The sequence below is a fragment of the Erinaceus europaeus genome, chromosome 10 (genome assembly GCF_950295315.1).
Source record: "Erinaceus europaeus chromosome 10, mEriEur2.1, whole genome shotgun sequence".
NCBI classification, from domain to species: Eukaryota; Metazoa; Chordata; class Mammalia; order Eulipotyphla; family Erinaceidae; genus Erinaceus; species Erinaceus europaeus.
In genome coordinates, this window is record NC_080171.1 from 96,788,541 (window position 1) to 96,815,501 (window position 26,961).

General features: G+C 40.8%; 1 protein-coding gene across 5 annotated transcripts in view; it reads right to left on the reverse strand.

Moving 5' to 3' along the window:
• Positions 1 to 26,708, reverse strand: part of GOLGA1 (golgin A1) — a 74,392-nt gene extending 47,684 nt beyond the window's left edge. The window contains exons 1-9 of one of the 5 annotated variants that reach the window (XM_016185025.2): positions 26,583 to 26,708; positions 24,032 to 24,336; positions 14,584 to 14,674; positions 12,078 to 12,152; positions 10,884 to 10,981; positions 8,135 to 8,167; positions 5,688 to 5,816; positions 5,148 to 5,317; positions 4,541 to 4,652 (exon numbers count right to left, since the gene is read on the reverse strand). In XM_016185025.2, the coding sequence (XP_016040511.1) occupies positions 4,541 to 4,652; positions 5,148 to 5,317; positions 5,688 to 5,816; positions 8,135 to 8,167; positions 10,884 to 10,981; positions 12,078 to 12,152; positions 14,584 to 14,674; positions 24,032 to 24,166 (843 nt within the window). In that variant the 5' untranslated portion in view covers positions 24,167 to 24,336; positions 26,583 to 26,708. The other 4 variants (XM_060200156.1, XM_060200153.1, XM_060200154.1 and 1 more) reach the window with 4 other exon arrangements.
• Between the last annotated feature and the right edge of the window lie 253 nt (positions 26,709 to 26,961).

Genomic DNA, 26,961 nt, shown 5'->3' on the forward strand with positions numbered 1-26,961 from the left:
ACTACATAAATATATTTTATTTTATTTTGATGAGTGGGAGAGATATAGACCAGAAAAAAAAGAGAGAGACCAGAGTACTGCTTAGCTCTGGCTTATGGTGGTGCTGGGTATTGAACCTTGGCCCTTTGGTGCCTTTGACATGAAAGTCTTTTTGTATAATCATGTAAAAATAAAAATAAAAAATAAAAACTTTCATGCCTGAGACATCAAAGGGTCCAGGTTCAATCCCTAAGTCAGTTGAGCGGTAAAAATAAATAAATAAGTTCTAGCCCCCGGCTCCCCACCTGCAGGGGGTAACTTCACAAGCAGTGAAGCAGGTCTGCAGGTGTCTGTCTTTCTCTCACTCTGTCTTCTTCTTCTCTCTCTCTCTCTTGATTTTTCTCTACCCTATCCAACAACAACAAAAACAATAAATACAACAACAAGGGCAACAAAAATGGGGGCGGTAACTTCCAGGAGAAGTGGATTCGTAGTGCAGGCACTGAGCTCCAGTGATAAGCCTGGAGGCAAAAAGGAAAAATAATAAATCAATAAAATTAAGCGGTTCATCAGAGAAGGTGGGTGGCCCAATGTATCCTGGAGCTCAGCTTCCCCAGAGCCCCACCCTACTAGGGAAAGAGAGAGGCAGACTGGGAGTATGGACCGACCAGTCAACGCCCATGTTCAGCGGGGAAGCAATTACAGAAGCCAGACCTTCTACCTTCTGCAACCCTCAATGACCCTGGGTCCATGCTCCCAGAGGGATAGAGAATGGGAAAGCTACTGGGGAGGGGGTGGGATATGGAGATTGGGTGGTGGGAATTGTGTGGAGTTGTACCCCTCCTACCCTATGGTTTTGTTAATTAATCCTTTCTTAAATAAAAAAATTTAAAAAAAAAAAGAAGGTGGGTGGCAGCACACTCTATAAGATTTTGTTATATAAGATAAAAGGATGGATTGCTGATAACGGAAGATACTGTTGATATTAAGACCCCAAGGACTGAGGGGGTCATGTGGTGACACACCTGGTTAAGTGCACACATTTCAGTGCACAAAGCCCTAGGTTCAAGCCCCTGGACACCCCCTTGCAGGAGGAAAGTTTCACAAGTGGTGAAGCAGGGTTTTGGGTATCTCTGTCTCTCTCCCTCTCTATCTGCCCCTTTCCCCTCAGTCTCTTTCTGTCTCTAACCAATAATAAATAAAATCTTAAAAAATAAATAAACCCCCAAACCCAAGGACTAGATAGAGGTGGATAGCATAATGGTTATGCAAAGAGGCTCATGCCAGATGCTCCATAGTCCCAAGTTCAAACCCCCCCCACACACACACCACCATAAGCCAGAGTTTATCAGTGCTCTGGTAAAAAAAAACAAAAATAATCAGGGACTATGATCTGGAAGGTGGTGCAGGGTGCAGTAGGTAGAATGAGGATGATGTCCTGAGTTTAATTCCCAGCACTGCACATGCCAAAATGATGCTCTTCTTCATTCTCTCTCCCTCGTTCTCTCTATCCCTCTCATTCATAAATAATTTTTAAATTATTTATTTCCCCTTTTGTTGCCTTTTTTATTGTTGTAGTTATTGTTGTTATTATTGATGCTGTCGTTGTTAGATAGAAAGAGAGAAATGGAGAGAGAAGGGGAAGGCAGAGAAGGGGAGAGAAAGATAGACACCTGTAGACCTACTTCACCTCTTGTGAAGCGACTCCCCTGCAGGTGGGGAGCCGGAGGCTCAAACTAAATAATTTGTATTTTTTTTAATATTTACTTATTTATTCCCTTTTGTTGCCCTTGTTTTATTGTTGTAGTTATTCTTGTTGTCATCATTGTTGGATAGGACAGAGAGAAATGGAGAGAGGAGGGGAAGACAGAGAGGGGGAGAGAAAGATAGACACCTGCAGACCTGCTTCACCACCTGTGAAGCAACTCCCCTGCAGGTGGGGAGTCGGGGGCTGGAACCAGGATCCTTATGCCGGGCCTTGCGCTTTGTGCCACGTGTGTTTAACCTGCTGCGCCCGACTCCCATAATTTGTTTTTTTAAAAGAACTCAGAAGCGAAAAATAAATGTACAGCAATTTAAATTTTTAAAAAATATTTATTTATTCCCTTTTGTTGCCCTTGTTGTTTTATTGTTGTAGTTATTATTGTTGTCATCGTTATTGGATAGGACAAGAGTAATGGAGAGAAGAGGGGAAGACAGAGGGGGAGAGAAGGACAGACACCTGCAGACCTGCTTCACCACCTGTGAAGCGACTCCCGTGCAGGTGGGGAGCTGGGGGCTGGAACCGGGATCCTTACAGTGGTCCTTGCACTTTGCACCACGTGCGCTTAGCCCACTGCACTACCGCCCAACTCCCAATGTACAGCAATTTAAGAAAGAACTGTAAAATGAAAACTGTTCTGCTTAAAATGGTATAAGAAACCCACTATTGAAAAATACTATCCTAGAGCCAGCAAAATAGCTCACCTGGATACTGCGCTAGTTTGCTATGTGTGCACTGCAAGTTCAAGCCTGGTTCCCAAATCACTGAAGGAAGCTTTGGTGCTATGGTCTTTTTCATTCTCTCTCTCTGTCTCTATCAAAATTAAAAACAAAATAAAACAAAAAACTATTCTAAGTTCAATAAATATATTAATAGTATTAGCCTTTATATTTTCAGATTTGGCACAGACAGTAGAAGGTCAGTCAAATATAAAACTGAATTGTAATAATATCATTTATGTGATGGGGACTTAGTAGACCACATGTTACAATGTACAAGTCCCCAGGTTCAAGCCCCCAGTCCCCACCTATTTCCCTCTCTACTTCCCATTCTCTCTCGATTTCTCTGTCTCTGTCCAATAAATAAAGAAAATAATTTTGAAAAATATTGGCATTCATGTGTTTTAGAATGAAATGAAGTATATCCAGGAAGGTCCAAGGTTCAAAAATGGCCATGTCAATCACAATTGCATATTATGGTCAAGGTATATTATGTAGTACTTAAAACATTTTAATTTATTTTCTTGGATAGAGACAGCACAGAGAGGGAGAGAGAAAGGGAGACACCTGCAGTACTATCTCACCACTTCCAAAGCTTTTCTCCCCCTGCAGGTGGGGACCAGGGGCTTGAACCAAGGTCCTTCTGAACTGTAACATATATATTCAACCAGGCATGGCACCACCCAGCCCCATCATATAATACTTTTAACACGTATTTGAACATAACAACCATTGTGTCTTAAGAGTTCTTTGCTGAAAAGCAGAAATTGACTGAGTTTGGAGTATGGCACCAAAGTAAGAAAGCAGAAGTGCACTAGAGTTTGCAGTAAGTACCTCCCTAACACTTCCTCTCCATTATTCCAAGCTTTGGGTCCATGATTGCTCAACAATTTGTTTGGCTTTGTATGTTAACTCTCTTTTCAGCCACCAGGTTCCAGATGCCATCAGGATGCCGGCCAGGCTTCCCTGGATTGAAGACCCCACCAATATGTCCTGGAGCTCAGCTTCCCCAGAGCCCCACCCTACTAGGGAAAGAGAGAGGCAGACTGGGAGTATGGACCGACCAGTCAACGCCCATGTTCAGCGGGGAAGCAATTACAGAAGCCAGACCTTCTACCTTCTGCAACCCTCAATGACCCTGGGTCCATGCTCCCAGAGGGATAGAGAATGGGAAAGCTACTGGGGAGGGGGTGGGATATGGAGATTGGGTGGTGGGAATTGTGTGGAGTTGTACCCCTCCTACCCTATGGTTTTGTTAATTAATCCTTTCTTAAATAAAAAAAAATTATTTAAAAAAAAAAAAGAGTTCTTTGCTGAGGGAGTCGGGCGGTAGTGCAGCGGGTTAAGCACATGTGGTGCAATGCACAAGGACTGGCGTAAGGATCCCGGTTCGAGCCCCTGGCTCCCCACCTGCAGGGGAGTCGCTTCACAGGTGGTGAAGCAGGTCTGCAGGTGTCTGTCTTTCTTTCCCCATCTTCCCCATCTCTCTCCATTTCTCTCTGTCCTATTCAACAACAACGACATCAATAACAACAATAACAACTACAGCAACAATAAAAAGACAACAAGGGCAACAAAAGGGAAAATAAATAAAATTTTTAAAAAAAAGAATTCTTTGCTGGGACACTACTAGCCTCTTCTGGTAAGCAAATATTGTTTAGTGTGGTCACATCCTTCTGGAAATTGGCTGGGTAGTCCACAAGGGCAATGTGGACTACACAGGAAGCTTTTTTTTTTTTTTTTTGCCTCCAGGGTTATCACTGAGGTTCGGTGCCTGCACCATGAATCCACTGCTCCTAGAGGCTATTTTTTCCCTTTTGTTGTCCTTGTTGTTTATCCTTGTTGTTATTGTTGTTGTTGGATAGGACAGAGAGAAATCAAGAGAGGAGAAGAAAACAAAGAGGGGGAGAGAAAGATAGACATCTGCAGACCTGCTTTACCACTTGTGAAGTGACCCTCATGCAGGTGGGGAGCACAAAAAAACATTTTAACAGGCATTATGAAGCTGAATTTTTCCATACAGAATTTCTTTCCTATTCATTACTCCTAGAAGTGAATCCATTCTTAGTACTCTCCTTACCTTTTGCAAATCAGTGGAAAGCTGCTGATTCAATGCTTGGAGTTCTTGTTCCTTTTGCTCCAGGGCTGTGATTTTATTTTCTGTACCTGCTTTTGAAGCTGTTACAAGGTCTCTTCATTAAAAAAAAAAAAAAAAAAAGACAGTAAACACATTTGTATATCTCATCTAAGATACACTCCTCCACAGAGAAAATATAAATAGTTCTTTATGTTAGGGCTATAAGCATTAGTCACGTGGAGATTGTTAATAGAGGACTCCTTTGTTCCCTTAGAAGCAGAAGCCCATGAGGAAAAAAAAAAAAAATCCATCTAGGTTAAGCAGAAAATCCTGATTTGTCTTTGGTTATGCAATAGGTCAGACACTAACACATTACTTGACAGCAGCAGAAGTGGTGGGGATGTGGGAATGAGAGGGGTGGGAATGGTTTAGAGTCTAGGTAGGAGAAGGGGAGTGAAGGCAGAGGTCCTGAGCCCTAGGCAGGTAAGTTCAAGTCAAGAAGCCTTTGCTATAAAATATTACAATGAGAAATGAGGAAAGTGGGCAGGCGGGCTACAGCCAGAGCTATACTAACACCGCTTCCCATGAGCCCCACAGACCAAGCAAGAACCTCTGCTCTTCCAGCGTTGAGGAGTGTCTCTGCAATTCTTCTAGCTTCTGACTTAAGTCTAAGGACATCTGATTGGAAGTCATCAACTCCTCCTGAGTGCGGCTAAGTTCTCTGGTTCGCGCCTCCAACTCTTCCTCCATTTTTCCCAGACTTTCCTCTTTTTTTAAGAGCTAATATAAAGATAGAAAGTTTCGCTGGGTGACTCATTTAAAAAATATAAACCAACAAGTCAAACTTTTAAAAATATTCTGAAAATGTACTAGGGATTGTATTCCTAGATAATTAAAAAGAAAAAGGGCAGGGGAGATAGCAAAAGGATTATACAAACAGATTTTCATGCCTGAGGCTCTGAGGTCCTAGGTTGAACCCCTTGCACCACCATTAATCAGAGCTGAGCAGTGCTCTAATATAAATAAATAAATAAATAAATATTTAAAAGAAAGAAAATTTCAAAGAGAAAATTTGCATTTTAATAAATAAAAATATTCAAGTATAATTCATATCTAAGACTACTAGAAGACGTTAAACAAAAATACATACCATGTGCTTTACTTTACTAAGTTCCTGCTGCTGGAACCCCTCTAATTCATCCAGTTCATCTCTCCTTTGGAAAAGATTCAAACTCTGATTCTTCATTTCCTGTAACTGGGCTGTCAAGAACCTTTTCTCCTATGTAGAGAAAGACATTAACTTGGGTAATTAGAAATTCACTAGAAATTAGAAATTCATTAGAAATTCATATTATTTCAGCAGAATTATTTTTTAGTATCATTTCATAAACATTTTTTAAATTTTATTTATTTATTTGTCATCACTGGGGCCTCACTACGTCATGCTGACTTTTTTCAGATAGAGAATGACATAGACAGAGAGGCAGAGGGAGAGGGAAAGAAACCACAGCACCAATGCTTCTTCCAGTGTTGTGGGTCTGTGCTGGAACCTGGTTGCTTACCAGGACAAAACAAAAACAAAAGGAAACAAAAACAAAACGAAACAAAAACCAAACTCTCAAGAATTCTGATTGTGGGAGTTGGACGGTAGCGCAGCAGGTTATGCGCAGGTGGCTCAAAGCACAAGGACCGGCATAAGGATCCTGGTTTGAGCCCCCCAGCTCCCCATCTGCAAGGGACTCACAGGTGGTAAAGCAAGTCTACAGGTGTCTATCTTTCTCTCACCCTCTTGTCTTCCCCTCCTCGCTCCATTTCTCTCTTCCTATCCAACGACGACGATATCAATAACAACAATTAAACAATAAGGGCAACAAAAGGGAATAAATAAATATTAAAAAAAAAATCTCAGGAAGTCGGGCGGTAGTGCAGCGAGTTAAGCGCACGTGGCACAAAGCACAAGGACCGGCATAAGGATCCCGGTTCGATCAGAAATGCAGGAACAACAAATGAGAATATGGAAATATGGAAGAAAATACTAATTATCTCATGGTTATTAGAGAGCTGAAAGCTGAAATCGCTGAGCTAAGAATGCAACTAGCTGAACAAGCTAAAACAGTATCAGAGCAGGGCAACAACATAGATGAACTCCAGAAAACAGTAGAGGGCAGAGAATAGAATCAATGAGGCTGAAGACAGAATTAGCAAGATTGAGCATGAATTAGAGACAACTAAAAAAGAAGTAAGAGATCTCAAAAAGAGATTAAGAGATGCTGAAAACAACAACAGTGTCCTATGAGATGACTCCAAAAGAAACAATATACGCATTATTGGCATACCAGAGGAAGAAAGAGAAGGAGAGGAAGAAAGCATTTTCCAGGCCATAGTAGCTGAAAACTTCTCTAGTCTAGACAACATCAAAGACATGGGTGGGTGGGGAGAATACAGGTCCATGAAGGATGATAAATGGCATAGTGGGGGTTGTATTGTTAAATGGGAAACTGGGGAATGTTATGCATGTACAAACTATTGTATTTACTGTTGAATGTAAAACATTAATTCCCCAATAAAGAAATAAATTTAAAAAAAAAAAAAGGATCCCGGTTCAAGCCCCCAGCTCCCCACCTGCAAGGGAGTCGCTCCACAGATGGTGAAGCAGGTCTGCAGGTATCTATCTTTCTCTCCCCCTGTCTTCCCTTCCTCTCTCCATTTCTCTCTGTCCTATCCATCAACAACTTCATCAATAACAACAACAATAATAACTACAATAATAAAACAAGGGCAACAAAAGGGAATAAATAAAATAAAATAAAAATCTCATCTTGTTTGTGTCTGAGATCTAAGAATATATTATGTAAGGGAGCTAAACAGAGTTATGGTACTAGAATAAACAACTTTATTGGTCTTTGTCTGGCCTATAGGTTCTCTTCTTTTCTGCTCAATGCTGAGCCTTTCTATTGCCTCTTCAAAAACTACTGGTGTTACCATACTACATTTACACAGGGTCTCACCAGGAAACAGATGGTAGCCTCAAATTAAGGTTATAAGAAGAGCCTGACAAAGGGAATTCTCAGAGCAGTAAATGGGGTAAGAAAACGCCACAGAAATAACATGGTAGTAATGGCTGGGCGTGAAGGGCTAGAAAGATGATGAGGTTACAAGAAACCTAGAAAAAAACTATGTCAGAGGGTAGTCTAAAGGTCCATCTGAAGCTGTGACCTTTGACCATGGGTCACTTATGGAGATCCCAGAGGAAGAAAGCTGGGGGAATAAAACATCCCAACCAGATTCTTCTTCCACACATAGTTCTTCATACTGTCCCCCCTCTGGTAAAACTCAATCAGAAGTCCAAAGGCAATGGAGCCCTACTGATGCAATCTCTATTATCAATCAGGAACACTGAGAAAGAGTATATGGGATGGGGAAAACAAAAGAGTTCCAGTATTAGGAGGGAGAAACAGCTTGTGAGGTCAGTATCTAATCATAGTGTCCTGCTTCTAAGAGGAGGTATAGCAATCAGTGCACTGAAGAAACAAGAATCTTCCAGCCCCAAAGAAGAGGTCAAAATTAATAATGAAACAAAAAATAAGGTGAACTAACCTTTTCAAGCTGATCCACTTTTTCTGACCATTCCTAAAATCAAACAACAAAAAAGTTTTTTATAAAAATAAAAGTAATGCCAAGATTTTCAGAAAACGAAACAACTTCCCTCCTCCCAAAGGAAGACAACAAGCAAAACAGCAAATTTAAAAAAAAAATCAAGTTTGGTTGATACTAATAAAGAGTACTAAGAGAAGAAAATGAATTGTACATACAGTTACAGAACACAAGTATAAGTCTACGGGGTTTCGTTAAACAGAGCACCCAAATAAAACTATTTGTCTTCATGCAGCTTTCCAGTATATTCCTGAGTTTCCCCACAATTACAATTATAATTTCTTGGTGCTGATAGCTGGGACCAGCTAAGTCAATAACCAAATTGATGTTTATAAATTAATGTGCTGTGTGTGTGTGTGGGGGGGAGGGTCTTCAGCAGGCCGTGAGAATTACGCTCCTTCTCATCTTCATTTTCTTTATATGATTTATACCGTTAGGTGTAAAGGAAAAGAGGCTCTGTCCCCTCTTTAGAGAGAGAGAGAGAGAGAGAGAGAGGGGAACACTATTGGTACAAAAAGCCAAATCCCAATTACATACAATTAGAACTAACAATTTTTTAAAAATTTATGTATATTCAGTCACTGTCATACAGTAAGTATTGGTAAATGATGTTTTTTCCCAGAATAGTAAATGTGCTAGATAATACTTACTTTAAAATCAACCAACTTCTGTCTACTATAAAAGAAATTAATTACATGCTACCTTAGATGAGATGTAGTATAATAAATTGGGGGGTCAGGCGGTAGCGCAGTGGGTTAAGCATACGTGGTGCAAAGCGCAAGGACTGGCAGAAGGATCCGGGTTCGAGCTACCGGCTCCCCATCTGCAGGGGTAGTCGCTTCACAGGAAGTGAAGCAGGTCTGCAGGTGTCTGTCTTTCTCTCCCTCTCTCTGTCTTCCCCTTCTCTCTCCATTTCTCTCTGTCCTATCCAACAACAATAATAACTACAATAATAAAAACAACAAGGGCAACAAAAGGGAATAAATATAAAAATATACATATAATAAATTGATGTTGTCTTAACAAGATTATTATATGTTCAGATTTTTCTTAAATCTAAAGTGTCATTGAATAAAACCTGCCTTATAATTATTATAATAACCACTAAGAGTATCTTCCTTTCTTCTTGTAATTCATTCAGCACTGTTAAATGGATGGTTTGTTGAACCTCTGTCTAGCCATGTTTGAACAAACTTGGAAACAGAGTGTAAGAACTATGTACATCCTAGTTTATGGCTATCTGATAGCTTCTCCCCCACTTTAAAAGACAATTAATTGTTCGTGCAGGTGGTGCAAAGCACAAGGACTGGCATGAGGATCCCGGTTTGAGCTCCCAGCTCCCCACCTGCAGGGGAGTCGCTTCACAAGTGGTGAAGCAGGTCTGCAGGTGTCTATCTTTCTCTCCCCCTCTCTGTCTTCCCCTTCTCTCTTTTTCTCTCTCCTATCCAACAATGACGACATTAATAACAATAATAACTATAACAATAAAGCAACAAGGGCAACAAAAGGGAATAAATGTAAAAAAAAAAAAAGACAATTGTTCAAGGTCTAAGCTATGAGATAGGTTTTTAGGGTGCAAAGATGAATTTTTTTTCCTTATCTTCAGGCTTTCTACCAAATCAGAGACACACTATTTCCCATCTCTGTTTTACAAAGGTACACTGTAACAGAAAAGCATATATATATATATATATATATATTTTTTTTTTTTAATTATTATCTTTATTAGATAAAAACAGCCAGAAACCAAGAAGGGAGAGGAAGACCGGGAGAGAGACAGAGAAACCTGCAGCCCTGCTTCACCACTCACAAAGCTTCCCACACGCAGGTGGGGACCAGGGGCTTGAATTGGGTGTCCTTGCACATTGTAATACATACATTCAACCAGGTGTGCCACCACCTGGCCCGGCCCTGCAGGAAGTTGTACTTTAACTTTCTGGACATATTTCATTATTTTTAATTATAAAATTTCTCATTCTCTTTCTCCTAGGTTGTAAATATTTTCTTATTTTTGCCTCCAGGGTTATTGTTTTTCCTTTTTTTTTTTTTACTTTTCTCAGTAAGAGAGAGATTGAGAGGGAAGGGTAGTTAATGAAGAGAAGGGAAAGATAGACACCTGTAGTCTTGCTTCATCACTTGTGAAGTGACCCTGTAGGTGGGGAGCCAGGGGTTCCAACTGGGATCCTTGCGTGGAGGTTTTTGCACTCCGTACTATGTGGACTTAACCCAGTGTGCCACTGTCCCCACCCCTTTTAACTGGATAGAACAGAGAGAAATTGAGAGGGGAAGGGAAGATGGGGGGGGGGGAAGATAGATGCCAGCAGACCTGCTTTACTGCTTGTGAAGTGTCCCCTCTGTGGGTGGGGAACAAGGGTCTCAAACCAAGATCCTTGTGCAGGTTCTTGGCTTCCTAATATGTTTAATTAAACTGATGCACCACGGCCACTTTCTAACCCAGCCCAGCCCAGTCCTATGGGGGTGGTGGTGGTGGTGGTAGGTGTTTAACCAGAGCACTGTTCAGTTCTGGCTTATGGGAGTCTGAAACTTCAGGCATGAGTCTTTTTGCATAACCGTTATGCCCACCCTATAAACATTTTCTACCAGTTTTACAGGTTTTTTTTGTTTTGTTTTGTTTTTATGTTATTACGTGAAGTCTTTATACCACTCTTGGGCAATGTCACATATAAAATACCTGGTCCTTTCTGGCTAATGCCAAAGCTAGTCCTTCTGCCATTTTGGCTCTGTTGGCTTGGAATGTTTCATTCTGCTCTTGAAATTTCCGCATGGAAGCTGTTAACAAAGAGGCTCTATTTGAGATATGAAAATATTTCAGCAAAAGCATGATAAATACCCCTTGTCATTGCTTCAAAAACTTTACCTAACAAAAAAAAAAAAAGGCCAAGATCACAAAAGTGGATTATGAGACTGGGAAAAACCTGATCAACTTTCCCAGAATAATCATTTTGGTTTTAGTAAGAGAATCTTTTTTTGTTATTGCTGCTTGTTCCCTGATGTGCTTGTTTTATGTAATAGTCAAATAGAAATATTTAGGAAGATGCCAAAAGGTAACTTCTTTTTAAAAAAATTATCTTTATTTAATTATTGAACAGAGATAGCCAAAAATTGAGAGGAAGGGAGAGACAGATAAAGAGAGAAAGAGACAGAGAAACACCTGCAACCCTGCTTCACCACTTGTGAAGCTTTCCCCCTGCAGAAAGGTAACTTCTTAAGTAACTGATAGAACACTGAACTCAATTGCCAGTAGCATTACTATTGTTGCAAAGTTACAACTATCATTTTGTCAGAACAAAAACCAAAATATCAAAGGAAAGGAAGACAATGAAAATGTTTTCACTTTCTTTAAAGAATACTTAAAACATATTATTATTTCAATAGAAAATAATATCCTACTTATGTTAGATCATTATTAAATTAAATCCAAAGGAGAAATATGATTTAGGGTAGACTAAACAAATGCATGTTCTATTGTTGGAATAATGATAAGCTTGAGTTTTTCCCCAGTTACTGCACATAGTAGCAATGAAACTATGACTAGAGCCAAAATTCCTAACCTTGGCTTAGGAGCCTAGCAACAGATTTTATTAGAATCAAAAGGTGGTAAAGAAACTAGTCAACTGGATTTAGATTAGCTGCTGTACATATTGACATTACCTCAAGAAGTATGATCATAAGGCAAAAAACCTGAGTTGTATGCTTATATATATCAAATAAATGCTATATTGACCTAATTAGGAAGATTACTGCTTATAAAATAAAGATCTGAGCTATGGCAAGGGGAAAACTTAACCTTACAGTTTCATTAAAAACAAACAAAACAAAATAAGCCCTATTAAAAAAAAAAAAAAAAAAGGAGAAAAATACGTACAATCCTGGTGTTTTTCTAATGCAATTTCAAGCTTCTCTTTTATCTTCTGCAAGTTTCGCACCTGTTCAGCATAGTCTTGGGTGAGGAGGGTGATGCACATACCAGGAATGGACAAACATCAGGAAAGGAAGTTAATTAAACAAAAAAATGAGTGAAAATGATGATGATTTTCTCAGCCTGAAAACCATTCCTGTTAAGGAAAGCTAGGAAGATAGCCTTCCATTAACAATGAATTAAGACAGGCAAACAGGTATAGTACAAACTATCCATGGTGTAAATGCTAAATACAAACAGGCAGATTTGTTTAGCCTTGACAAAGAACAGGAATTCCATCAGAAATGCTCTGCTATGGAAGCCAGTATTATTATTACTTAATTTCAAATCTCAGTTTTCATTTCACCTTCTAGTCTTAGCAATAGGTCAGATAAAAGGAAACTCACTAAGTAGCTCACTTACAGTCCACACAAGTAAATTAACAGTTCATACTGTCTTTATGTTGAAAGAACTTAATTCTCCAGAAGAATAAATTTCCTTTCTATACAGGAACTAAATGTCTATGCCGCATGAAAGGCGAAAGTCAGAATTAATTACCTGGCATGTCAAAATAAGATAGCATAGTTCTGTGAGAAAGTAGATATGCTTTAGTTTAACTGCCAGTTATTAGCTGGGAGACCTTTAGGCAAATAATTGGTCCTAAGTATTAGTATCTTCATTTGGCAATATACTAAGTGTTTTATATGCCTTAAGTACCTGGCACACAGTGCTAAAAAAAAAAAAAAATGTAGACTCTATTGTTGTTATTACTACTCAAACGGAGTCTGTAGGAAAAATATACAGGCATAACTGGGCTTAGTAAGCATCACTTCTCTTTCTTGTATCTTTCTTTCTCTCTCTCTTTTTTTAAGCAGAGCACTGCTCAGCTCTGGATTATGGCAGTGCTGAGAACTGAACCTAGGACCTTGGAGCCTCAGGCATGAAAGTTTTTGAATAATCACTATGCTATCTTCCAAACTCTGTTCCTTCTTAAATATCAAGTCCCAACTATTTTTCCTTCTATATTAGGTAAGTTACATATCATTTTGTAGTTTCTCCAACATTAAAAGTTATTTTACCTCTAGTAATCACTTATATTAGTTACATATAGAAGGTAACAAGACAGTAATAATTGAGTTTGAAGCAGACTATAGCTAAGCTTATAGGCTCTAGCATCTAGAAAATCTAGTTTTGAATGCTATAGGGGTGTTAGAAAGGTCATGACATACTTATCTATGTTTTTCCATGCAAAAATGTATCATGATTTTTCTGACAACCAAATAGTCCTATTGTTGGTAGAGTACCACGTAACACCTGTGTGACCTTAAAATCACTGAGCATAATAAGGCTAAAGTGAGAACAGAATGAGATAATGGACTAGCTGATAGCTGCAAACTATACTATACACGTCTGATAACTACACAAACACATATATTTCACACACAATTTGGTGAACTTTGTGGTCCACCACTTTCATTTCAATTAATCGGGCATAAAGCCAATGGACAAAAGAAACACAGAAGTCACTGACCACTTTAGAAGATGAAGCTTTCAAAATGTATTTGAATGTATTTTGGCATAACCCAAAGTAAGAACTCTATTACAAACATGCTCTTCCCAGGTAAAGGGTATAATGGGAGCCATGTAAATTACAAATTGTACACAAAAGACCAAATGAGAGCTACAGGTTCTCTACTTAAACTGAAGCTAGAAGCACTACTGAAAAGTAGTCTAAAGACTCAGAGTGATACTACTGAGTTTGGTGGAAAAGCCATGACATATTTTATCTTTTTTATTCTATGCAGAAATGTATCACGACTTTTCCAACAACCAATTAACACAGGTGATACGTAGTTTTAGAATGTGGCAATGTTATCTGGCACTTTTTAAAAAAATTTATTTATTTTATTTTTGAGAGAAATGTAGAGAGAGAGAGAGAGAGACAGAGAGAAAAACACCAGAGCACTGTTCATCTCTGGCTTACGGTGGGGCAGGGGATTGATCCTGGGATTTAGGCGCCTCAGGCATGAGAGTCTGTTTGCATAACCATTATGCTATCTCCCCTGCCCGTATCTGGCACTTTTTTTGTGTTGAAGAAGTCAACCACTCTTGGCCATTTCTTGTAAATACTGTTTCCATACCTCTTTACCAGAATGAGAGCTATGCTAATCAGTCAAAGTCAATTAAGTCTATTCTACACACATTTTCAGTACCTTTTATATTGATGGCTAGAAACCTCAGGAGCAGAAAAACAGAATTTGCTTTTTAAACAACTTCCAAAACTCAGTTTTGAACTGACATAATTTGGTACAGAAGGGAAGCACTGAGATATAAATTGCTCCTTTTTGACTAAGCAGATGAAAATATGTCAAAAGTAAGTATAAAACTGTGTACTTTATAAAGCTATTTGACAGGAAGAGAGGACCAGGCAAAGCAAGTTCCCTTTGTTTGATTTAGAGTTCTTAAGACATACCAGAAAGTCTGGCCTCTAATTTCCGTATCTGTTCATTCCTTCTCAGAAGCTGGGACGAGAGATCTTCTCTGGAGCTGCTTCCATCAGAAGCCTATGAAAATAGACACAATAACAACATATAGTTTTTCAGGAGTGAGACAGAGAATTAAACTAGAAGTTGACAATTTTTATTTTAGGATCAGTTTCACTTTAATCAACAGTGATCACTAAAAGTTGTTTAACAGTCCTGCTTCCTAATCTCTCTACTTGTACAGTAGAATGGAAATAAAACACTTGCTCCATCCATAATGGAAAATCATATATATATATATATATATATATATATATATATATATATATATATATATATATATGTGGTGTCTGCATTATAAACACACTATTAGAATAGATGGTGGTAGGGAGTCGGGCGGTAGCACAGTGGATTAAGCGCAGGTGGCGAAAAGCGCAAAGACCAGCAGAAGGATCCCAGTTCGAGCCCCCAGCTCCCCACCTGCAGGGGAGTCACTTCACAGGCGGTCTGCAGGTGTCTTTCTTTCTCTCCCCTCTCTGTCTTCCCCTCCTCTGCATTTCTCTCTGTCCTATCTAGCAACGACGACATCAATAACAACAATACTAACTACAACAACAATGAAAAACAATAAAGGCGACAAAAGGGGGGAAAAAAGAATACATGGTGGTAGACAAATCCATTATGACTAAGTATATAACACAAATATATTTTAAGTAATAATAATAATAAAATCATTCTATTGTTTCAAATGGAAAATCCTAGAATAAAGGGGAGAAGTCAAGGGTTTTGCTTGTCTTAAGATTTATTCATTCATGCCTGGGAAGGTGGTTGGGCAGTAGAATGCAACATCTGAATGTATGGGACACTGCATTCAGTCTCCGCTACTATAGATAATGAGTGTTGCTCTGGCTGTATTGTTAAATGAATATGAATATGAATAAAATTCTTCTAATAATAGAGTTAGGGCAGGGGGTAGACAGCATAATGGTTATGCAAACAGACTGTCATGCCTGAGGCTTCGAAGTCCCAGGTTCAATCCCCTGCACCACCATAAACCAGAGCTGATCAGTGCTCTGGTAAAAAAAAAAAAAAAAAAGAAGATTAAAAATAGAGTTAGGGAGTCAGGCGGTAGCGCAGTGGGTTAAGCGCACATGGCACAAAGCACAAGGGCCAGCTAAGGATCCGGTTGGAGCCCTCAGCTCCCCACATGCAGGAGGTCGCTTCACATATGGTGAAGCAGGTCTGCAGATGCCTATCTTTCTCTCTCCCTCTCTGTCTTCCCCTCCTCTCTCCATTTCTCTCTGTCCTGTCCAACAACAACAGCTCTGACAACAATAACAACTACAACAAGCACAACAACAAGGGCAACAAAATGGGAAAAATAGCCTCCAGGAGCAGTGGATTCGTGGTGTAGGCACCGAGCCCCGGCAATAACCCTGGAGGCCAAGAAAAAAAAACAGGGTTAGACACACATGCATTCACACACAACAGAGTACTGCTCTAGTGCATGAGGCACCTACATGTCCAAGTCCCTCATTCCACTACTACGTCACCTCCTTGGTCACTACAGGATAAAACTCCTTGTCTCCCGCCCTCCCCTTCAATGTCAGTTAATTGAGAAACTGCTGATTCACACAACTGTTATCACATGGATATATTTCCACATTTTCTCAAGATAAGGAACAGTACACCTCATCTTCCACCAAACCAACCTCCTCTTCTCTTCTAAGCTACTACATCCCTAACTGCCCCCTCTCCACCCCCCAGGGAGGTAAGATTCCTTATCACAGGATGGCCTGTAATGAAGAATCTATCACAGACACTGATAAAAGTTTCAGTATCAGGACTGGGTGGTGCCACACCAGATTGAGCACATATGTTCTAACAGGATAGAACCTGTCCAAGCCTTTGCTTCCCAGATGCAGGGGGATACTCTGAGAACAGTGCGGCAATGCTGCAGATGTCTTTCTTTCTCTCTCCCCTTTCCCTCTCCATTTCTGTCTCTATCCAATAAATAAATAAATAAGCTTCAGTATCTCTGATATAAATCAAAATGATCTTGATATAAGACTCTAAAAGGCAACAACAACACTAATAGATAATATGCATTCAATAAATCAATACATTAATGCGACAGCAAATTTCCCAAGAGATTAGATTATCTTGAAACATACAGAGCTAGTGGCCTGGGAACCAGCACAATGGTTGTACACTAAACTTTATTTATTATTATCATTTTTATTTATAAAATGGAAATACTGACAAGACCATAGGATAAGAGGGTTACAATTTCACACAATTCCCACCACTAGAACTCCATATTCCATCCCTTCCCCTGATCTGGTGTGTAGAAGGTAGAAGGTCTGGCTTCTGTAATTGCTTCCCCACTGATCATGGGTGTTGACAGGTCGATCCATACTCCCAGCCTGTCTCTCACTTTCCCTAGTGGGGCAGAGCTCTGGGGAAATGGGGCTCCAGAAGACATTGGTGGGGTTGTCTGCCTAAGGAAGTCCAGCTGGCTTCATGATAGCATCTGGAACCTGATGGCCCAGGCAAGATCGAGGCCCTCGTACACTAAATTTTAATGCCCGAGGTCCTGATTTCCTGAGTCCCTAAGATCCCGAGATTAATCCTCGGCACTACTACAGAGTTTAGAAGTGCTCTGATATATCTTTCTTCATATCTCTTACTAGAAAAAAAAGAAAACAAAAACAACTTTAAACAACATATGGGTGCCCCCATTAATTTGGGCTAAGACTAGAAGGTGAAATGAAAATTGAGATTAGAAATTAAGTAATAGGGCAGGGGAGACAGCATAATGGTTATGCAAACAGACTCTCATGCCTGAGGCTCCTAAGTCCCAGGTTCAATCCCCTGCACCACCATAAGCCAGAGCTGAGCAGTGCTCTGGTGTTTCTCTGTGTGTGTCTCTCTGTACATCTCTCTCAAAAATAAAATTAATAAAAAAATTTAAAAAAAAAGAAATTAAGTAATAATAATACAATTTTCATAGCAGAACATTTCTGATGGCCAGGCCATATTCTTTTTTTTTGCCTCCTGGGTTACTGCTGGGCCTCAGTGCCTGCACTACGAATCCACTGCTCCTGGAGGCCATTTTTTCTCTTTTGTTGCCCTTGTTCATCCGTGTTGTTACTATTATTGTTGTCATTGTTGTTGGATAGGACAGAGAGAAATGGAGAAAGGAGGGGAAGACAGAGAGGGGGAGAGAAAGACAGACACCTGCAGACCTGCTTCACCGCCTGTGAAGCGACTCCCCTGCAGGTGGGGAACCAGGGGCTCAAACCGGGATCCTTCTGCTGGTCCTTGCGCTTTGTGCCACGTGCGCTTAAACCACTGTGCTATCACCCGACTCCCTTGTCCTGCTTTATATCTTATTGCCTTTCATCCACCAAGCTGCAGATGCTACTGATTCCATCCTGACTTCCCTGGACAGATGACCTCAACAATGTGTCCCAGAACCTCACCTCTCTAAAGTGCTACCCCACTAGGGAAAAAAAGAAAGAGGCCGGGGGTGTGGATCGACCTGCCAATGCCGTTGTCTAGCGGAGAAGCAATTACAGAATTGCTTCAGACCTTTCACTTTCTGCACCCCATAAAGAAATTTGGTTCAAACTCTTAGACTGAGAGAAATGTTAGAGGAAGATGACCAGAGGGCTCTGAACTCCAGGAACCCGAGAGAGAAGAGGAAAAAAGAAAGGACTTTCAGAAGTAGCAATAGGTGTAGGTGTGACTTAGAATGGAAGAGACAGCAGGACCATAAGGAAAAAAAAAGGCAAATATATAAATATAGATAAATTGATAGTTATAGAAATAATAGTCAATCCATATCTGTGACCTTGGGAAAACTACTGCAGTTTGCAAAGAGGGAATGGTGACACAGAGCTCTGGTGGTGGGACCAGTGTGGAATACCCGTTATCTCATAATTTTGCAAATCAATATTAGATAATTAATAAAATTTTCTTTAAGGGGCCAGGCGTTGGCGCATCTGGTTAAGTACACACACTACAGTGTGCAAGGACCCAGGTTCAAGGCCCTTGTACCCACCTACAGGAGGAAAGCTTCATGAGTGGTGAAGCAGGGCTGCAGGTATCTGTCTCTCTCTCTCTCTCTCTCTCTCCCTCTCTTTTTTTTTTAATATTTATTTATTCCCTTTTGTTGTCCTTGTTTTTTATTGTTGTAGTTATTATTGATGTCATCGTTGTTGGATAGGACAGAGAGAAATGGAGAGAGGAGGGGAAGACAGAGAGGGGGAGAGAAAGACAGACACCTGCAGACCTGCTTCACCACCTGTGAAGCGACTCCCCTGCAGGTGGGGAGCCAGGGGCTCGAACCGGGATCCTTATGCCGTTCCTTGTGCTTTGCGCCACGTGCACTTAATCCACTGTGCTACCGCCTGACTCCCTCTCTCTCCCTTTCAATCTCTCCCTCCCCTTTAAATTTCTCTGTTCCTATTCAATAATAAATAACATTAAAAAAATAAAATAAGAATGGTCCAGGAGGCAGCACAGTGGATAAAGCATTGGACTCTCAGACATGAGGTCCCGAGTTCAATTCCTGGCAGCATAGGTACCAGAGTAATGTCTGGTTCATTCTCCCTTTCCTCCTATCTTCCTCATTAATAAATAATATATATTTATATATAAAAAAAGTATTTAAGAGGCCAGGCGTAGTGCAGCAGGATAAGTGAACATGGTGCGAAGCACAGGGACCTGCATAGTGATCCTGGTTGGAGCCCCAAGCTCCCCACCTGCAAGGGGTCACTTCACAAGCAGTGAAGCAGGTCTGCAGGCATCTATCTTTCTCTTTCTCCCTTTCCTCCCCTCCTTTCTCAATTTTGCTATTCAACAACAATAGCAATAACAATAATAATAACAACAAGAAGGACAACAAAATGGGAAAAAATGGACTCCAGGAGCAGTGGATTCATAGTGCAGACACCAAGCCCAGCAATAACCCTGGAGGCAAAAAAAAAAAAAAAAATCTATTCTATTTAAAAAAATAAATAAAATTTTCTTTAAAAAAAAGAAAGGACTCAGAGCAGGGGTAGACAGCATAATGGTTATGCAAACAGATTTTCATGCCTGAGGCTCCAAAATCTCAGGTTCAATCCCCTGCACCACCATAAGCCAGAGCTGAACAGTGCCCTGATAAAAAAAAAAAAAAAGACTATTTATTATTATCTTTATTATTGGATAGAGACAGCCAGAAATCAAGAGGGAAGGGGAAAACAGAGAGGGAGAGAAACAGAGAGACATCTGCAGCCCTGCTTCACCACTTGTGAAGTTTTCCCCCTGCATGTGGGGGCTGGGGGCTTGAACTCAGGTCCTTGCACTCTGTAATATGTGTGCTCAACCAGGTGTGCCACTACCCGGCCCCTAAAAAGAGAGAATTCTTGAAAGCTTATTCCTAGTTTATTTTTCCATGCACCGTTTCCCTTTTACTGTAACAAGTGATCATAGTGAGTAAAATTTTATGTTGAGGTCTCTGAGCACTCTCAGTGAATAACAGAGTCTAGATATGAACCCTGAGAAAACACACTTTAATAAAGACAGTAAAGCCCCTGTTACCATTTTACATATATATAAACTAAAGCACAGAAAAGTAATTATATTTGTCTAAAGTCAGCGATAACAATGGAGAGGGAAAAATCAATTTAGGCCTGTCTCCCAGCCTAACCTGAGTTCCTAACTAAAATACTCTATTACTTTTCATGAAGCTTCTAGTTTAGTGGGCAAAAGAAACAAGCAAATCAGTGTAGTAGTTGCTATTACAGAGACAAAAAAAAGATAAGAGATGGAAGAGGGAAATGTAGCCTGGAAGAATGAAGTACAGAGGGGTAGGAGAGGTAGAACAGGCCCCTAAAAGTAACATATGAGCCCAGTTTTGATAGATGCACAACAGTGTCAGAGAAACAGAATAATAGCAGAAGAAGACAGGAGACATTGCACAAAAAGGAAATAGCATAGAAAACATTTGTAGGCAAGAAGGAATGTTGCCCATTCTAGGAAGGCCAGTAAGTTCAATATGGCTAGAGCAGAGGGTGTAGAAAATGTGGAGTGAGGTGAGGTTAGATAGTTAAGCTGTGACAAGACCACAGAGTTAACTATAATATACACTCGCTATAGTAATGAGTTTTTACTTCACCCTGAAGTTGATGGTAAGATCACTTACTACCTTTGCCCAAGCTACAAAGATGACCTGAAATATAGTAGAAGGTAATATACCACTTGTAAATGGAGTAAAGAGGGCAAGTTTAAGGCATTTAGAAGATGGAGCCAAAATACTTGTTGATACCAACAAGTGAAGATGGAAAGAATAAAACTTACCCTCAATGTTTCATGGAGATGCACATGTTTAGAAATACATTTGAGAGAGTCGGCGGTAATGTGGCTTAAGGATCCTCGTTTGAGCCCCCAGCTCCCCACCTGCAGGGGAGTCACTTAACAGGCGGTGAAGCAGGTCTGCAGGTGTCTATCTTTCTCTCCCCCTGTCTTCCCCTCCTCTCCATTTCTATCTGTCCTATCCAACAACAACAACATCAACAACAATAATAACTACAACAATAAAACAACAAGGACAACAAAAGGGAATAAATAAATATTTAAAAGAAAATTTTAAAAAGTACATTTGATATATCAAAATAGTGGCGTCTGGCTGGAGAAAAATATGCAGTGGGGATAAAGAGTTAGAATTAGAATGAATATGGTAGTCGGGTGGTAGCTCAGCAGGTTAAGTGCACGTGGCACAAAGCACAAGAACCGGTTGGAGCCTCAGGCTCCCCACCTGCAGGGGAATCATTTCACGGGCGGTGAAGCAGGTCTGCAGGTGTCTATCTTTCTTTCCCTCTCTGTCTTCTCGTTCTCTCTCCATTTCTCTCTGTCCTATTTAACAACAACGACATCAACAACAACAATAATTACAACAATGAAAAACAAGGGCAACAAAAGGGAAAATAAACATAAATTTTTTTTAAAAAAAGAATTAGAATGAATATATATATATTTTTAATAGATTTTTTTATAAATTAAGTTTTTATTTATTTATTTTCCTTTTTGTCACCCCTGTTGTTTAACATTGTTGTGGTTATTAATGTCATTGTTGTTGGATAGGACAGAGAGAAATGGAGAGAGGAGGGGAAGACAGAGAGGAGGAGAGAAAGACAGACACCTGCAGACCTGCTTCACCGCTTGTGAAGCGACTTCGCTGCAGGTGGGGAGCCGGGGGCTCGAACTGGGATCCTTACGCAGGTCCTGGCGATTTGCGCCACGTGCGCTTAACCCGCTGCGCCACCGCCCGACTCTCTTAATGGATTATTTTAAAAGTCCAAAGCTAAAATGTTCCCGAATTCAGGCTAATCTCTGTAACTGGTTAAAATGGAGAGGAAACGGGGTCGGGCAGTAGTGTCGGATTGGGTGCACAAGATTGCGAAGCACAATGACCAGTATTAGGATCCCGATTCCAGCCCCCAGACTGCAGGTGTCTGTCTTTCTCTCCCCCTCTCTGTCTCCCCTCCTCTCTCAATTTCTCTCTGTCCTATTCAACAACGACATCAATAACAAGAACAATAACAACCACAATAAAGATAAAACAACAAAAGGAAAAAAATTAGCCTCCAGGAGCAATGGATTCGTGGTGCAGGCACCGAGCCCCAGCAATAACCCTGGAGGCAAAAATTAATTAATTCAAAACTGGAGAGGAAAAACTTCAATATAGCATGCCAGTATGAGGGTAAAGCAGCTATATCTGCTGCAGAATTCAGTATTAAAACTCTAAGTAGGGCTGGCAAGATTGCTTAGCAGGGAGGGTACCTGCTTGGTCATAGACATGATCTAGGTTTTACCCCTCTCTTACTGCACTGGGTAAGGCTTCAGAGTTGCAGTGTCTTTCCCCCTTCTTCTGTCTCTCTTTCTATCTGAAAAAGTAAGCCCAGAGTGGTGAAGCCTTGGTGACAACAAAAACAAAGAAAAAAACGACATCCTTCAGCCAGATGAACTTTTTCCAGATATGCTTTTTTCTTCTTTTTACCAGAGCACTGGTCAGGTCTGGCTTATGGTGGTATGGAGGATTGAACCTCAGACCTTGGAGCCCCAGCCACAGACCCTTTTTGAATAACCATTATACTATCTCCCTCCCCACCCTTTTATTCCCCATTTAAATACAGCAGTCAATGATTATTAAGGTGTGGAAATCCTATTGTTCTACTCTAATAACAATGACAACATCAGTAACAACCACAATAATATCTACAACAATAAACAACAAGGGCAATAAAAGGGAATAAGTAATTTTTTTTTTTTTTAAAGTAAGGTAATGGCAAATACAAACCTAAGGGTAGTGGTTATCTGGAAGGAAGAAGAAAGGAAACTGGAAAGAATAAACAAGTGCCTTTAACAACACTGATAGTATTCTAGTACTCTGGAAAAGTGACATATTAACAAGCATTCATTTTATTTTTATGCTTTATTTATTTTTATTTAACCAGAGCACTGCTCAACTCTGGCATCCGGTGGTGCAGGGGATTAAGCCTGGGAATTTGGAGCCTCAGACGTGGAGGTCTATTTGCATAACCATTATACTACCTATCCCACCCTACGCTTTATATTTTACATTATTTTATACATAACAACCACTGTAAATTTTAGAAGTTATGACTTTACGAGGATCTTATCACATTTTTACTCCTGAGGCATGATATTTACCTAACAAAGGAGTAGACTCATTTTCTTAAATCTTTCTAACCTCAAAGATACTTTGCAATTAAAGGGCATGCTGCAGTCAGTGACATCTTTTTATCACCTTTCCTCATGAAACAGTGCAAAACTAAGTGACCTGATTAAGCAACAATGGCTTAAAGATACACTTTTTGAGAAAAAAGTATAGCAGAAAATACACTAGGTATACAGGTGGAAAAAGAATAGAAAAGATCAGTATGAAAAAGGACTTGCAGAAACTAAGGCAGAATAGAAAAATACCTGATAGTAAGAAGAATCATATATAAACTACAAATATAATTTTAAAAAGAAATACTTATTGCAATGAATCTATGATATATTATTCTCAACACAGAGACTATCACATATTTAAAACTAAAGAAACTGGGGGCTGGGCGGTAGCACAGTGGGTGAAGTGCACATGGCACAAAGCACAAGGGCCCGGCTCCCTACCTACAGGCGTGGCTTTGCAAGTGGTGAAGCAAGTCTGCAGGTCTCTATCTTTCTCTCCTCTGTGTCTTGCCCTCCTCTCTTGATTTCTCTCTGTCCTAACAACAACAGCTATGACAACAATAACAACTACAGCAAGGGCAACAAAATGGGAAAAATGGCCTTCAGGAGCAGTGGATTCATAGAGCAGGCACAGAGCCCCAGAGATAACCATGGAGGCAAAAAAAAAAAAAATTAAAAACTAAAACTACTTACAAAGTCATCTCCTGAGTCAGCTCCCATAGATGCAACCGATTCCTTGCTCACCGACCTTGGGATCCTAGGTGTACCTCCTGGCCTCTGGGCAACAGCAGTCTCTTCTGCAATTTTCTTCTTCAGTTTTGCAAACATTTTTGCTGTATATTTCTGACTGATGACTAGCTCTTGAACAACAGTCAGTTATTGAATCAGTAAATCAGCAACCAGGAATTCATAGAGACAGGCCTAAAAAGGCTCAGTCATCCAAGTTAGCTGCATTTCCATTTAAATTGGTAGGTGAAGGGATTATAGCAACACGGTACCTGTGAATCAGAAGAAAGTGAGCTTGAAGCTAAAGACTGGAGTGATTTCACATTGACTTTACTATGTTATGGTTCAGGTTTCAAAATTATGTTTCATAATTGCACATATATTACTAAACATTTTAAAACACCCATATGCTCCATATATATAAGGAAATTCCACATGCAGATAAGGAAACTGAGACTCAAGGAGGTGATGTAACCTGCCCGAAATTGTATGGCTAAGTAACAGAGCTGGTATTTGAACCTAGGACTCTGACTCATAAAACCTTATTGGCGACAGCATATGACACATTTAGTAAAGTTTCCAAAGGAAAAAAGTAAACATGTTTCTAAATCCTTATTCCAAAAATATAGTCTATACTATGTTATGTTATGTTATACTACTGTCTATTTTTCAAAGATAAAACCATGTAACTCAAAAGAAGGTAAAGATCTAATGTTACAGGATGATTAACAATCAGATGTCCATTAAAAAAACAAACAAAGCAGGGAGTCAGGCGGTAGCGCAACGGGTTAGGCGCACCTGGCACAAAGCGCAAGGGCCAGAGTAAGGATCCCGGTTGGAGCCCCCGGCTCCCCACCTGCAGGGGAGTCACTTCACAGGCGACTCTCTCCCTCTCTGTCTTCCCCTCCTCTCTCCATTTCTCTCTGTCCTATCCAACAACGACGAGATCAATAACAACAACAAATAACTACAACAATAAAAACAAGGGCAGCAAAAGGGAATAAATATTTTTTAAAGTGATAACCTAGAAAATATCAGACTACTATATTTTATATAGATATTCACTATCATTAGATATTTCCTGGAAATGTGTGTATGCGTGATTCTCCTTAAGGGTAATTTAAATCACTTTCTATTATTCAGGATGTTTTACAAGATACACAACAGGAGATTCAAATGTCTTTTCCTCTGATTAATGTGTGGAACACAAATATTCTGTTTCTAACTTGCATTTTCCACATTTTTGAGTACCTAAGCTCTGCTCTTGAAAGCTACAAAGGCCTTCTTAGCACTGCAGACCAAACATTGAAGTGTGCACAATTCTCCAAAAACTACCTTCAACATCTGTAAACTCACCTGGCTCATTTACTCGTTTTAAAACAGCTAGGCAATCAAAGCATTCTGTCCTGCATAAAACAAAGATAAAACGCATTGGATGTTGCTTTTCATGTGTAATGCCCAAATATTTGGTGAGTGGAAAAGAAGAGGAGGGTGGAAGATTTAGGAAGAAAGAAAAAAAAAAAAAGTCACTATTATATAATCTTAGGTGGGTTAACCCTCCCTCATCCTGGTCTCCTTTGCACTTGTGATGTATTTAAGAACTTCACTTATGGGAGTCAGGCAGTAGCGCAGCGGGTTAAGCGCAAAGCACAAGGATGGGCGTAAGGATCCTGGTTCGAGCCCCCGGCTCCCCACCTGCAGGGGAGTCACTTGACAGGCAGTGAAGCAGGTCTGCAGGTGTCTATTGTACTCTCCCCCTCTGTCTTCCCCTCCTCTCTCCATTTCTCTCTGTCCTATCCAACAATGACAACAGATAACTACAACAATAAAACAAAATCGAATAAATAAATAAATATTTTTAAAAGAGCTTCACTTATACACAAAATGCAATCTCTTGTTGCAGAACGTGCCTATAGTTCACCTCCTTTTGTAAGTCCAAGCAAAAACATCTTGAATGAGATAAAGGTGTTCAAGGGTCGATAGTTACTCCTCAGTTGCTTCAGACAGTCAAAACACTGTTTACGTGGCTAGAGCCTGGACTGTCTGGTCGCAGAGCCTTGACTCAAACTAAGAAAGTGGCGTTGAAAACAGATGTCTAAGCTGAATAAAAGACAGCTGCATCACTGATGCCCAGGGTGGCAGGCAGGTACCTGCCACGGCAGTTTGAATACCACTCACTCAGACTCCTTCCAGCCCCGCCAGCGCCCGGACTGTCAAAGAAGGGCGGGAGGTAGGGACCCAACATCTCTCCCATTTGACAGCTGGGAAAATGAGACACCGAGAGGAGGAGTGACTTGCCCAGGGTCGTTCGGGGAGGAGGAAGTCGGAGCCCCATGGTCCAGACCCCCAGGCCGGGCGGTCCGCCTCCCAGCATCACCTTCAGCAGCCTGGTACAGCCCCCTCCAGCCCCCCCGTTTTGGGTCTGGGGGCAAACCCGACCCGGAAGCTTTGCGGGCAGACCGAGGCCACGGGGGAAAGGAAGGGTCTGCTCGAGTCTGTAACACCCCCTCCCGCGCACCTGCCGCTCTCGGAGCAGCCGGCGGAGTCCCGCCTCCTGGCCCTCTCTCTCTCTCTCTCGAGAGCGGGCCAGCGTCACCAGCCCCCGCGGCCGGCCGGCGAGCAGAGCAGCGACCCGGAACCACAATTTCACTGGCGCGCCGGAAGTGGCGGCGCGCTGGGCTGGGTCGCCGTGCGCATGCGCCCGAGCGCAGCGTCGTCGGGCGGCGGCGTGGGTTTCTGGGAAGCGGTTGGGCAAGAACAGCTAGAGGGAGCCAGGTCCCAGCTGGGTGCTCTCCCTACCAGGTTGGCCACGTCAATGAGCCGTGTGACCCGGGGATGACGACTAAGCCGCTGAAGCTCCACTTCCCTTCCCCCACTTTAAAGGGGAGGTGCAGAGC